This window comes from Carettochelys insculpta, chromosome 5, assembly GCF_033958435.1.
Source record: "Carettochelys insculpta isolate YL-2023 chromosome 5, ASM3395843v1, whole genome shotgun sequence".
In the NCBI taxonomy this organism is placed as follows: Eukaryota; Metazoa; Chordata; order Testudines; family Carettochelyidae; genus Carettochelys; species Carettochelys insculpta.
In genome coordinates this window covers 1,673,797-1,687,348 of record NC_134141.1, presented here as the reverse complement: position 1 = coordinate 1,687,348, position 13,552 = coordinate 1,673,797, and the positions used below count along the sequence as shown (strand labels likewise).

Genomic DNA, 13,552 nt, shown 5'->3' with positions numbered 1-13,552 from the left:
GCTAAGGAAGGTGCTGCCGTCTGGCTTTGAGGCACCTGCTGTATCACAGCAGCGGCGGGAGTGGGGGAGCTTGTCCTGCTTTGTAATGAGCCCCTGGACGTGGGAACCTGCGTGTCCACTGTCTGACTAGGGCGGGAGGAGGCCGCCCCCCACCCCCAGGCGAGATGTGAAAAAAGACAGCTGCGCCCAGTGTTCTGGACCCTTATTTTTATAGGGCCTGAGCGGGTGGGCAGCCTGGGCCCTCGTCCCCCCCGACGGGCAAGCAAGGCCTCGTGGGAGCAAACAGGGCAGCTGAGCTGAACTCGGCTGCGGCTTGTAGGCGAGCACGCCTGGCAGCGTACGGCCAGGCTGCTGCAGGATTCGCCTTGCTCTTTGGCGGGAGCTGTTTATTGGGTCACTGGGCTGTGCAGGAAATGTGGGCTGGGTACGTTCCTGTTGGCGGTACAGCCACGTGAGAGTCAGTCTATGGGAGCTGCTGTCTGCACGCTGTTGGCGCAGCCCTGAACTGCTGGGTCATGCAGAACGCTGCTGCGGTGAGCGCCGTGCCCTGGCGGGCTAACAGTGTTGCCCTCCAGTCGTGACAGCCCTTCTCTGTCTGGAGAGCAGTGTGGAGCAGCTGCTGGTAGGTGCAAACCACATCCTTCAGGTTGGCTGCGAGCTCCTGGTGGCGCCTCATGCACAGGCCGCAGGCTGTGAACTGGAAGCACCGCTCCGTCAGGCGCACGAGGTCCTGGAAGGCGGCGTGCAACGCCCCATGCAGCTCTGGGGACGGCCTGCCTGGCTGGAGGACCGTCTGGCAGTTGGCCGTCAGCCTGCGGGTCTCGGTGCAGAGCACGTGCTTGTGTTCAGAGTAATGGGTCGTGCATGTGTCCGGAGGGTGCTTCGTGTTGCTTCCTGAGAATTGCCTCACGACAGCCTGGAGCTCGGCCACGTTCCCCAGGAACAGAGAGAAGTCAGCTGGCGACGCCCCCGCGTTCTCTTTCAGCCGACCCAGCGTGTCCAGGTGAGGCTCCAGCCCTGCGCCGTTTTCACTCACAAGAGGTTGCGCGCCAGCACAGTTCCTCTCGTCCGGCGCCCAGCCTAGAAACGACAAGCTCCTGGCGGCCGGCGGGGTTGTTAAAGGCCGGGAGGAAGTGGTGTGTGCAGCATCAACACACTCGTAATCCAGGTCATTGTCTAGCCCGCGGAAACAGCTGGCATACGACAACTGACAGCTGCACTTGTCTGTGCCGGCTTTGGGCAAGAGGGGTCCCTTTGTGCTGGTCAACCCCAACGGCTGAGCTGTGTGGCAGCTTGCAGATACTTGGGCACCCTTTTCATGGGCCACAGCCAGCTGAGACTGAGCTGCTCCAAGGTTTCCCTCTCTGTGTGCTGGGACATCACTGGTTCCATTGGGGGCAGAAGAACACAGCCCCGGCGATGTGCTGAGGTGGCAGCCCTGTCTTTGCTCTGTGGTCTCCTCCGGAAGGGGCAGGACCAAGGGGGGCTGTGGCTGTCCCTGGTGACCATCCATGAGCGTTGCATCTTCTCTGGGTTCCTGCTCCTCAGCGTGCCCTGCGCCGAGCAGCTCCGGAGGCGGCCGGGCTTTGGGAGAAGATGCTGAAAGATGCGTTTCCTTCCTTAGGTCACCCAAGTCGGTGTCCCCGCTCGTGCAGGGACGCTGATGAGTACCAGACGAGGAGGTGTCGTCCATGCCCTTCTGCGGGCAGGGCGCGGCGTGGTCTGTGCTGGTTTCAAAGGAAAGCCAGGACAGGCGAGTGATTATTCCCGATCCATCATTACAGTCCGCAAGCAGCTCGGTAGCATTAGAGAAACCCAAGTGGTTCTTATCCTCCACCCTTTTCAAGGGCTCTTCGGTTCTCGCTCCAGAGACCCTTTCGGCCCCTTCCCTCACTGCCCCGCTAGTGGGGCCAGCTGTTCCCCTTGCAGAGGGAGATGATGGCCCAGGCTGGGGTGCTGTTTCTCCCTTCCCAGCAGTGGGCAGAGGATCCAGGCCTGGCTTGTCCCTGTAGCACTGCCGGGGCGAACTCCTGGGTTCTGCACAAGTGGGTAGCGCTGCTTTGCCCTCAGGTGCAGGGGTACCAAATTCAGGGTGGGCTTCCAGCGCCTCCGGGGCACTCTGGGGTGGCGGCTGCTGCTGCCGCCCTGCCTGGGGGATACTTCCAGCCTCAGCTTCAGAAAGTGGGTGAGCACAGTCAGCAGGACAGTCCCAGGGGGCTCCTGCTTGTGCTGGGTCTCCACTGGCGCCCGAAGGGCCGGCGCTCTCAGAAGGGTTTGCACAGCCACTGCCCCGTGTGCATGCAGAGTTCTCTGCACAGCTGGGCATTGAGGTCAGGCCCAAATTCTCCTTCCCTTCCTGCTCCCCCTGGGGCCGAAGGGCAGAACTGGAAGTGACGACCGAGGCAGTTGCGGATTTGGTTTCCGGGGCATCAGGCTCCATTTCCATTAAGTGGGACAAAGGGGCTTCACTCGGGAGCTCTCGCTGGGCAAAGGGCCTGGCTTCCAGGCACGCCGGGTCACTGGGGGCCTCGTTCAGGGCGGACGTTGCAGGAGAGCGGGAGGAGAGCTGGGGTGGGGGGACAACGCTCTCCAGGGAGTGGGCTGGAGCCAGTGGGAAGGTAACCTGCGCGGTGTAATCTGTCTGGAGGAAAGATCTCCTTTTTCGCAGGCTCCGGACGTGCTTCAGCTCCTTCTCCTTCCTGTGCTTCTCCCTGGGGGCTTGTCGTGCCAGGCAGCTTTCCCCCAGGCTGCAGCAGCTCGGCGCTCGCAGCAGGCAGGCCTCGCCTTTCCCCAGGCGGGGCAGCGCCCTGGAGCCTGCCAGGAGAGAGGAGCACACGAGTACTGTGTGACACGCCTGAGTGTGCCGGGCGGCAGGCCCAGGGCCAGGGGTTGTTCAGGGCGTATCCCGGCCAGATGACCACCCTGCAGAGCTGCCCTCTAGGCTGGCACACCAGGGACAAATGAACCATGAGCTACTCCACCCTGAGCTACGCTCCTGCAACGGGGGCTCTCGCGGGCGTGTCCGTGTGGCCCAGCGCACAGGGTGCTGCTGCTGGGGGGTTGGGGCAAGGCCCAAGCGGCCATCAGGGTTGGGACCCACACCTACATATGGGTGAGAGCCACCAAGCCAGGGTTCCCGGGGGCGGGGTGTGTGTGTCGGGGTTTCGCCGCCTTTGAAAGGGCTGTTGGGTGGAGGGTTCCTGAAGATGAGCTCTCTACTGATCGGGTGGGAGAGCCCAGTGGGGCGGGGGCAGAGCTGGCGTAACCAGTGGGTGTAGTGCCAGCCTGGAGGGCGCTGGTAGAACCACCCTTCTGGGAAAGGGCATGTCCACGCTTACTGTAACCGCTTCTGCAGCTTCCACGAGCCCCCAGGGAGCAGGCAAGGGGGAGGGCTGGGGTGCAGGGCTGTCAGGCCCCATCACCTTCCGTCGTCAGGGGCTTGATCCCACTACCCCCAACACACTTTTTCTTCCTGGAGAGTGAGTACAGCTGGCGCCTGGTGGAAGTGGCAGTTCCATGCCTGGCTGCTTAGCTAACCCCTTGTCTTCTGCGCAACCCTTAGCTGTATCTTTGACAGTCTCACCTCATGGGCCTCTCCTGAATACCTCTTCTATAGCCACCCTAGAGGTGAACCCCCTGCCCCTGCCCCGGCTAGCTACGACATGGCTGTGCTCCTCTGCCGGGCGTTTCTGCCCCGATGGTGTCCTGGGAGAAGGGACAGTAACCTGTGTGTTTGACACTGGTTTGCATTGAAATAGCTGCGGGAAAGCCCTGGGCTATAGAACAGGGAGAGGTGTTCTTGGCATCCTGGATCTGACACGCAACCAGCCTTTGGCTCTTTACTCGTCGCTTGGACATGCAGCGCACCCAGTAACGATCAGGTCCGGGTGCGCTGGGGCGAGGGAAGGGAGGGTCCCGGCCTGGGGGAGACGTACCCCTTCTGGGGGCGTACCTGCCAGGGCGTCGGTCGGCGTCAGCCTGTCTGCAGCATCGTAGAACTCATCCTCCGAGCTGGTGTCCCCGAAGCCCGGAGGGGGCTGCAGGATGAGGTCATTCACCTCCGCTCCTGGACCCGCTCTCTGGCCAGACTCGGCCGGCAGGTCCGGCACAGAGCTGCTCCCTGAGCTGCGCTCTCCATTGCTGGCTGGGGAGATGCGGGAGCAGAGGCTGTAATACTCCCTCATGTTGTCTTCTGACAGCTCGGCCTGGAGAGCTGCAGCTTCCTTGTCCCCTCTCTGCTCGGGCGGGGGCTGGGCTCCTCGGGAGAACCGCAGGAAGCAGAGGGCATCTGCAGACTCTGCCCCGTCTCTCCCCTCCCCATTGGCCGGTGTGAAGCAGCCCTCCTCCTGGTGGCCGAGCTCTTGCACAGTGGGCGTGAGGAGGCGGAGGAACTCGGGCCTGCTGGCGGAGCAGGCCTCCAAGTCATCCTCCTCCAGAGCGTCCATCGAGTCACTTGAGCCGCTGGTCTTGCACCCTCTGCTCTCAGCGTTGGCTGAGTCGGAGGCTTCGGAGGCACTGTCCACCACGCTGTCACGCCCCCCGCCGGGGCTTGTGTTCGCCTCCGCCTCGCCCAAAGGCTTCAGCCAGCCGGGCTCCAAACAGCGCTCAGCTGGGGGGTCCAGGTCCCAGGAGTCTTCGGAGTCGCTGCAGGCTTGCGACTCGTACCCTGCAAGGGATGGGGTGGCCACGGTTAGCACCAGCCAACCCAAACAGCTGGCTACGGCATCCAGCCCAGCGCAGAGCCAGCAGCCGTTCCGGCCCCGTGCACACCTAGGGAGACCACGCCGGTGTCTGCTGCTGGGGGTGGAGCACAGCCTGTCCCACAGGGCCACCACCTGCGAGCTAGAGCCAGGGCCTACCCAGCTGCGGGAAGTTGAGGCTGGGGCTGGAGCTGGTCACTGGCACAGCCTAATGCCGAAGGAATCACTGCGCCCACCTCCTCCCACCTCTCCTGTAACAACGCAGAGAGCTCTCCGCCAGCCATTCCCACCCGGATCTGCCCTGGGGGGAGGTTCCCGGTGAGCTGCTCCAATGGTTAATGACGCTCATTGTTAGCGCCTGACACCCTCGCTCCTGTCTGCACTGGTCTAGCGTCAGCATCCTGCCTTTGGGCCACGTGAGAGCAATCTCTGCTAGAGCCCTTCCCAAACACTTCTTCTCCAGGGGGATGCTATTGACAGGGACCAAGTCAGCCCTTAGCCTCTTAAAGCTAAATCAGCCACGCTCGTGGAGACTCGCACGCCAAGGCAGGCTCCCTAACCCTCCAGTCCTTCCTGGGGCTCGTCCCTGGCCCCTCTCTGGAGCATGGCGTATTACTATTATTACTGCAAACGTGACTGTTACTTTCCGCTTGTGCAGTGGTGCCGCAGGGCCCTGTTGTCAAGTATCAGAGGGGTAGCCGTGTTAGTCTGGATCTGTCGCAGCAACCAAGGGTCCTGTGGCACCTTATAGACTAAACTTTTCTGTTAGTCTATAAGGTGCCACAGGACCCTTCGTTGCTGCTACAGGGCCTTGTTATGGCTGAGCACTGTAGGGACAGAACAGAGGGCCCAGCCCTGCCCCAAGGAGCATCCCCTGTGAGCAGGAGGGGAATTGGCCGTGCGACAGCTTCAGGGAGGCGGGAGCCACGAGGACTGACTTCCCAGCAGCAAACTGCGCCTGCCCCGCGTCGCTCCTGGGTGCCCCGGCCAGTGCTGCTTCACTCACCCCTGTGCTGAGAAGGGCAACTGGTTCTCACCTTCCTCTGCGGAGACGCGGTGGGCCGGCTGCGTGGTCTCACCCCAGAGGAATATGGAGATGCTCGAGCCCACGTACAGCCGGTAGTAGCCTGCAATGAGGCAGGCGAGATCTTTGGCACTGTTTGATTCTAACATCAGTGTCAGCAGCTGTAAGAAAAGCCTGGGTTAGCGATTCACTTGTTGCTCCCTAAGGGGAAGTGCTCTAAATAAGAAGCCCTTCCCCATTTCCCACCTTGGCCCAGGCATGGAGCACTGCATCAGAGTGGCCCACCAGGAGGTAAGGAAAATGGATTTGTCTTGCTGCCCAGTGTCCGTCTGCCACAGGTCAGGCAGATTTTTTAGCGGAATCTAGTCTCCTTAGCTGGGCCGCTGCTTTTCTAGTGGTTCCCTGGTCCCCTCTGCATGGCACCCCAGGCAACTCTTTTACTTTAAAAGAATTTTCAAGTGACAGTTAAACTGGGTCTGCAGTGGTTCAAACAGCTGGCCCAGAGGAGCTGGCCACTACCCCGGAGCGCACGTTAATGTGCACTGGTCATGTCACTATGAAAAGGGTCCCACCGCTGCAGTTAAACAGCAGAACAAACGCTCCCGTCTTTATTGGTAGTATTAAGAATGACCCTAGCATGTTAGATAACTGACAATTCCAGAGAGCAACGCTCCAGCCACACGTCATTGGAAGCCGCCGTTACCTTCACGTCCTGGAGGTAGATTTTTACCATGCTGACTTTCTCAGACTCTTCGTTAAACTCCAACCTGCTGATGTTCACAAACTCGGCCAGGGGCGCGAGGATGTTGAGCTTGTTGTTGATAATCTGGCTGATGCCGTACTTGGCTCCGACCAGCAAGGCAACGTACGATTCCCTGTCTTGTAGCTGCCAGAGAAAGGTGGGTTAGTAGCTGCCTGGCACAGGGTGTGGGGAGCTGCAGGAGCCTGACCCGTGCATTACGGCTTGGCATGTGTTTGTGGCCCATGGGGGCCGGGGCCACGTTGCTATTTCTGGCGCTGGAGCTGCTATCGGTGCTGGGAGGACCCGTCCCGCGGCAGGGCTGGGCCAGCGGGTGGGGGCAATGGGTATGCACGTGCTCCGGCTGTTGCTGTTCAAAGCACAAGCGGTGTGGCAGAAGGCCGCAGGCTAATGCAGCTCACAGACAGGCTGGGATGGTCAGCATTTAAAGCAGTGAGCCCTGGTGTCTGGGTCAGAACCGGGCTGCGGGTTGCAGATTCTGTGAAGGATGAAGACGCCTCAGGCAGCCGTTCCGGTGGGTGCCCCAGTGCATAGCCTGCCCTTGCTGTGGGTAATGCAGCTCCCTTGACTATTGGGGGTGGGGGGTTTGGAACTGTCCCCTTTCCCACCCACCAGCCCCCAGCCTGCCCACCTGTGGTGGAGGGAAGCCTGGATTGGGTGGGCGCCCACGCCTGGCGGTCACCAGGGCCTCCACGGAACCAGAAAGGCCAGCCGGGGGTCTGCCGGGCAGGGAGTCTTTCCTTACACCGCCTGGGCATGTGGGATGCAGGGGCTGTCCTTACAAGAGCCTTTATTTTAGCAGCCTCCGTTCCTCTGCCTGCTCCTGGACTGCCCCTTGCGGGACCCCCGCCGCCTCTCACTCCTTCGCGTACCACACCTGGGCACTACGTTAGCCCAGCTGGCCTGTGGGCTGCGGTGAGTTTGGGACTTGGCCCTGAGCACTGCCCAGCCAGGGCCCACCTGCCCAAGGCACCTCACTGAGCCCCTTAGGAGGGCCACATAATGGCTGTCCCCACCCCCATGCCCCCAGCTGTGTAAGTGACCCCCCCCAGATTCTAAGGCTCCAGTCGTGAGAGCCAAGCCTTGCCCCTCCGCTGACCGGGGCTGCCCATTCATCCCACACAGCTGTGCCTGCAGGGGTGACCAGAGCCCAGGCCCCTCGCTGAGGTCCCCACCCTCCCTGAGCCAGCACTGCCTTCTCGTGGCTCACGCTCTCCCCCAGACAGTGCAGCTGGGGCAGGCCCGTGAACACCCCATGCACATGGCTGCCCTCCGGACTGCATAGGGGGCCAGCGTTTTAGCCTTTGTGCTGAGTCCTGGCTGGCACCCGCGCTGAGCAGGCACTCATGTGCCACTCAGTGGCAGAGCTGGCCAGACAGGTGGTTACAGCTCTGTGGGAAATGTCAGAAAAAGTACAGGCTCTCCCGTCCTGTGAGACAGGCTGACTTCCCGGCCACATGCCACGTTGCATTCTCTGGGTGGGGTGGGGGTGCTCCACCCGAGTCTTTGGACAAGGTGCACCCTAGGGAGAGCTCTGGGAGCACAAGGAACCAAACTACAACTCCCGGGGGCACTGCGGTGCCAGTGAGAAGGAAAGTGTGCTGGGCTCTGGGCAAAATGCATTGCCTCAGCTGTTGCCTTCTTGGGGACGGGGCGTTAAGCAAACTCTTGATATTTTTCCCCTTGAAAACAGACATTGCTCTGGAACGATTTAATCCAAACCCACTTTCTACTGACAAACCAGCTAGAGATGGAAAACTTGCAAGCAGCCCTACTCAGCGTGAATACGGCTAGAGCACTAGTGAGGGTGCGTTCCAGGCCCTGCCTGCCTGGGCTGCAGGACTCTGGAAGGTGGATCTCTAGTTCATGCTGTTAGCAGGGGAGGTCCTTAGGTTAATCCCATGCATCAGCCATGACTCTGGCCCCAGGAAGGCCACAAGAGGGGTACATGGCCAGCCCTTATGGCAGGAGAGCATCGTTTCCAAGGGAAAAGGGTGGGGAGGTTAAATCTTGCCTCAAATCATCTTCAGGGCATTTTTAATGATGTTCAAAATAGGTAAGAGCTTTGGAGTGCCTTAAAGACTGTATGTGGCATAATGCCCCATGCTCAGCCGAAGAGCAGCGGCACCCACAATGAATCAGTGCCAGACCTGCACTGTCTAACAGGAGGTAAAGAAAAGGCCCCTCTGCACCTGGTTTTACTATATTGACTTCCAGGGAGCAAGGCTGGTTGACAGGGGCCGAGGCTCTGCCCCCCACGTTTACAATGTGACTGCTGGAGAGGGCACACATTTAGATGAAGGAGCTGTAGCAATGACCCTGAGGCTGAGTGTTCTGTGGGCAGCATAGCAGAGGCCAGTCTGGGGTGGGAACATGGGAGCTTTTTGGAGGTTGCTAACACGGAACTAGGAGACAGCATGAAAGCGGCCGAGGGAAAATGGCCTTATTGGGTGCTGCAGCTGGGGCTGCTGGCAGAGCAGAGCTGGAGGAGATGTGCCAGCAGCAGCTGAAAAGGTTGGTTTTGACTCTCAGCTGTTAACCTGTCAGACACCTGTTTTACAGAGAGTCTGCTTTAATCAGCAGGTGGGTGGGTCAATTTCAGCACAGTGCTTCAAAAAGTTTGTGTTACGCGTGTGCACGCGCATGCGTGCACACCCACACGCACACGCACACCCACACCCACACCCCGAGAAAATGCAGATGTGCTCAAGTCACAGAAACAAGGGCACCTACCATTAGGGTGGCATTAAAAATTTTCCCGCCATACATTTTCAGGTCTCCAAGTATCTGCAGGTAGCTCAGCCGCACCTGTGTGGCTGAGAGGACGTGCTTGGATTGTAAAGAGAAGAAATACGACTGAGAGAGTTACAAACCAGCCCCCACTGGGCATGAGGGTAAAAGGGTTTCTGAATTGTTCATTCGGCTCCAACCACCTGTTTATAATGGACTAGGCTGGATGGCTCGATCTCTCTCTCTCTCTCTCACACACTCTCTCTCTCTTGCCCCCCCCCCGCCCCCCCCGCAGGCGACTGCTTTCCTATGTGCAGATCTCATCACAAAACCGGCGGTCACGGGGACCGGTCTGCTTAGGAGGAGATCCACCTTCACGATTTCCGCCCCATCTCGGCAGAAGACGGGGCAGGGCTGGCCGCTACCTTGGGGAGGCAGGGCCCTAGCAGTGCTAGTGCTGGAGAAATGGCTGTAATGAAGGAGGGCGACTAAGAGAAAGGGGAGGTGCATTGCAGCCCCCCATGAAAGCAAAATGAAAGGAAGCCCCCAGGTGGGCAGGACTCCAGCTGGAGAAGGCGGGTGGGGAACATTGTGTTCAAACCATCTCAGCTCAGAGCCCTGGCCACGGGCTCAGGGGCCAAGCTGGCCAGCTTTCCTTACACACGCCCACACAGGTGCATGGGTTCTACCTTTTGCCTGGGATCCAGCAGGATTTGGTTCCTCTTCATGTGAAAGCTGATGGCTTTCTTGATGTCTTTGCCTTTCATGTTTCGCAGCAGAGTCGGAGAGATGAAGTTCTCTATGCCCCAGTCCTTCCTGCCGCGGAGAAGAGCAGATTGCTGCAGCTCTGAGAGCATCACACCCTGGGGGAGCGTCTCTGGTCAGGATTCCAGAGGAGCTCAAATGAGGGGATTGTAATGGTCCTTTCTGGCCTCAAATCAATGGACTGAGGAGTCCGTAAAGCGCAGTTTGCTCTGGGTGAACGGGTTTTCGGTTTTGGTGTCTTCTGCATTAACTGTTCCCACCAGTCTGAAATCATTGGCCAGTTGTTCGGATGGAGAATTTCTTTAAAGCAACAAGTATGACTTGCTAATGACACCCACCGTGGCGCTTTCTGTTGACGCTACTGAATTTTCCCCTGTTCGTTGGGGCGGGGCATAGTTGACTATAAATAATAACGTGGAGACAGAGATGCGCACACAGCCCAGCTGGGGCACGCCTGCAGGTGAGCAGGGATTGGGCTACATGTGACCGGGCTACTATCTCACAAGGATGTTCCAGACCCGCCTTCTCCAGCCGGAGTCCTCCCCGCCTGGTGACAAGATTTAGTCATGGTTTTACCAGACCGGCCCACGCCGTGCATCTGCTGAGGCAGGGCAGATGTCAGAAGCTGTTACTGAGCCGTTCTAAAGACACCAACTTACATTTCCGAGCTAAGGAATGGAGCGTGCGGGTTTGCGTACAGCTGTGCTGCTCCCAAACGTCACCGCGAGGAGTCCTGGTATCTGGTGAGAGTAGCCAATCAGAGCACAGTAATCTGCAGTCTGATTGGCTACTGCACTCAGCACTCCCAACGCCCCCACCCATAACCGGCAACCGTTAGTCAAATAAAGTGCTGCCGTGTGCACCGGGAGCTACTAACATGTTACTGTAGCGTCCGACCTCGACCCACACGCCTGCCGACATTTCTAGCCAGTTCGCCACGAGGCGGGAGGTCGCCGAGAGCCGGTTCTGCACAGCCACCTCAAGCTGCTGCTCGTCGACCCCCAGAAAGATTAGCACAACCAATATGTGGAGGCAGGACTAAGCAACAAGGACAGAACGTGATCCAGTCTGCTCCATTGCCTGCAGCTAGCCACCGTCCCTTTCTCTGGTGCTGATCACAGCAGCGCTCTGGGACTTGGCCAGCGACACTAGCCGAGCATTCTCTACTTACTCTATATATTTGAAAGACACTTTCTGTGGCTGGGCACAAGCATAAATCCGCTCTTGTATATGCAGAGCTGCCAGACGCAGGGCCACACTGCACTTCATTTCCACAGCAAACCGCTCCTGAAGCACATCGCTGCAGCTCTGGAACAGACACCGCCCGGGTTACGCGCCCAGGGAGCACAGCAGAGCACGCTGCCCAAAACCACTAGGGCAGCTACTTATTCTAGGACCTAGTCACGCATGCCTGTGTGAAAGGTGCAGGTGTCCCTTTTGCCAGGCTCAACCACTTTGGACTCGTGCGAAGGGTGCAAGCAGTTTTCCCTCTAATTTCTTCCAGCCATGGGCGGAATACATTTTGTTATGTGCACTGAGGCATGTGCAGATGCCATGGGCGCTCTGCTAATCTGCTGGGTGGTCCTGAATCTCTCCTGAGTGGCCACCCAAGTGCTCAGCTCACAGGGAACGCTGGGTGCAGGTGATTAGCAAGTCCAAGCTGCACTTAGGAGTCAGCTGGGTTAGGAATCACGAAGCCACTCAAAGCAAAATAACATTCACACAACTTGTGGCACCAGTTTACCGACACCGATTTAAACATCGCACCTCGGCTTAAACAGGCGGCACGGCCCTAAGCTGGAAAGGTTACCAGCACGCTCGGGATCTTCGAGCCTCACCTGCAAATAAAGGTATTCAAAGGTAACTGGGTCTTCTTGCAGGAGATCCAATGGATCCTTGGGGACAAAGCAGACTCTGAAGAGACACCGGTAGTCATGGGAGTCCTTCCTTTGGACCAGCTGGAAGGAACAAAGGGAAAGCGAGGTGAACAATAGCAGCTCTGTGAAGCCCTCATCGACCAAACCCGCCCCGAGCAGTGGGCACAACGAGTGTGTGCAGGGCACCTCTTCACATGCTCCAGGAGCAATCGCTTGGGCGCTGGCTTGGTGGCAGGATGGCCGCTCCCTGGTAGCAAGGAGGCATTAGAGTCTCTTCGGGGGAAAACAGCCTGAGAATTCCAGGCAGAGGAAGGTGAGGCCACTCTAATGCAGAGCCAGAGCTGTTCGTAGCGCTGACCTGCCCTGGGATGTGCCCAGCGGCCCTATGGGGCCAGGTGCCATCCCCTTGCCCCAGAGAGGTCACAGCTTAATTTGGATCAGAAGATGACAAGCGAATCTGGTCTGAATCCAGGCACACTGTGCTAGTGTAGCAGACGTCTGGGACAACAACGGGCTGGGGTGAAGGACTTGCAGCCCGGTCTCAAGTATAAGTACAGACCTTGTGCGTAAGGAATGCTACAAGCCCTACACCAGAGACTGATCACGTGGCCGCAGTCAGGCACCAGAGGAAAGCACTTGAACAAAGGCAGAGATGACTAAAGTCAACTACAGCTTCTGGAAGTCACTGCTGCCTTTTATTAACATATTGTATTTGGGGGAAGTCCAGTGGTAGCAGCCCCATCAACTGGAATGAAACGGAAGCTCCCCGAGAGACATGCCTGGTGTTAGCAACGAGATCTTGATGCGTGAGCCTCAACATCTCACTCCCATCTCGCAGATCGGTGAGACATCAGGGAGTGAGAAAGCACCAGTCAGACGCACAGCTCAAAGTTAGCAACTCACAGTGCCAATAAGAGAGCCAAGAAGCAGAAACACTACAGGTGGGCTTTGCAAATAGCAGCCAGGGTTGGTCTGACTCTGCCAGGGCAAATCTCCAGCGGGGATTCCAGTGAGGCCACCCTGTGCTGCCCCCACCATCGACTGCTTTTTATCTAGTCCCAGACAAATGGTCCCCCTGAGGCACTGGGAACTGGCCACAGCTGGGCAGGGCAGGGCAGGGCAGTGCTCTGAGGTGGCCCAGAGAATCCTCCTCCTAGGTGCCCAACTGGTGGGACTTGCTCGCATGCTCAGGGTGAGGATAATCCCTGGGACGGGGGATAGAGAGGAACTTCCCCCCACCCCCCGATTGGATCAGCAGGGACCCACCTGGGGGGCTTATCACCTCCCCCTGCAGTATCCACCACAGCCCAGCTGCTGGTGTCAGCTGAGCCTGTAGCACACAATGATTCCCTGGCCTTGCTGCGCCTGACTTCCCCTCTCCTCTCCTCTCCTCTGCTCTGCTCTGCTCTGCCTGGGGTACATGAGGAGGGTTGGGAAAGGGAAACATGGAGCGATACACACAGCTGCTAGAGCTGGAAGGGACCTCAAGAGGTCATTGAGTCCAGTCCCCTGCCCTCACAGCAGGGCCTAGCACCCTTTTTAAACTAACCTGCCCCAGACCCAGACGCTTGAGAGGTCCCCTCAAGGGCCGAGCTCACAACTCGGGGCTCACAAGGCCAGCGCTCTAACCACGGAGCCATCCCTCCCCCTCGTTAGTCATCTGAGACCTGAAACGCCTGTGTCTGCCCGAAGCATT

The 13,552-nt window shown here is 58.8% G+C and overlaps 1 protein-coding gene across 1 annotated transcript in view; it reads right to left on the bottom strand.

Moving 5' to 3' along the window:
• Window positions 1–201: 201 nt before the first annotated feature.
• Window positions 202–13,552, bottom strand: part of FRMPD1 (FERM and PDZ domain containing 1) — a 29,848-nt gene continuing 16,497 nt past the window's right edge. The window contains exons 8-15 of the mRNA XM_074993997.1: window positions 11,818–11,937; window positions 11,151–11,287; window positions 9,904–10,030; window positions 9,218–9,313; window positions 6,428–6,610; window positions 5,738–5,885; window positions 3,953–4,666; window positions 202–2,814 (exon numbers count right to left, since the gene is read on the bottom strand). Of these exons, the coding sequence (XP_074850098.1) occupies window positions 464–2,814; window positions 3,953–4,666; window positions 5,738–5,885; window positions 6,428–6,610; window positions 9,218–9,313; window positions 9,904–10,030; window positions 11,151–11,287; window positions 11,818–11,937 (3,876 nt within the window). The 3' untranslated portion in view covers window positions 202–463. The remainder of the gene's footprint in view (window positions 2,815–3,952; window positions 4,667–5,737; window positions 5,886–6,427; window positions 6,611–9,217; window positions 9,314–9,903; window positions 10,031–11,150; window positions 11,288–11,817; window positions 11,938–13,552) is intronic.